This window comes from Buceros rhinoceros, unplaced genomic scaffold (assembly GCF_000710305.1).
Source record: "Buceros rhinoceros silvestris isolate BGI_N320 unplaced genomic scaffold, ASM71030v1 scaffold663, whole genome shotgun sequence".
In the NCBI taxonomy this organism is placed as follows: Eukaryota; Metazoa; Chordata; class Aves; order Bucerotiformes; family Bucerotidae; genus Buceros; species Buceros rhinoceros.
In genome coordinates, this window is record NW_010405157.1 from 135,095 (window position 1) to 135,297 (window position 203).

The window sequence follows — 203 nt, forward strand, 5'->3', positions numbered from 1 at the left end:
CTGCAAGCGGGGTAGGGGCGGGGAGAAGCTCACCGTTGAGGCCGTTGGGGATGCTCCGGTGGTGAAGGGGCGCAGACAGGTCATCCATAGACCTCCTCATGGCTCCTGCCTTGCTGTCGCCGGCCTTGTGGTGGTGGAGGTGGTGGTGATGGTGGTCGGGGCTGCCCGCCCTGCCCGTGCTGGAGGTGCTGCTCCCGTCCCCC

At 68.5% G+C, this 203-nt stretch overlaps 1 protein-coding gene across 1 annotated transcript in view; it reads right to left on the bottom strand.

Annotated features, from left to right (window-relative positions):
• Window positions 1-203, bottom strand: part of CCDC85C (coiled-coil domain containing 85C) — a 113,247-nt gene that overhangs the window by 112,369 nt on the left and 675 nt on the right. Inside the window, exon 2 of the mRNA XM_010133606.1 lies at window positions 34-201. Coding sequence (XP_010131908.1) covers window positions 34-201 — 168 coding nt within the window. The remainder of the gene's footprint in view (window positions 1-33; window positions 202-203) is intronic.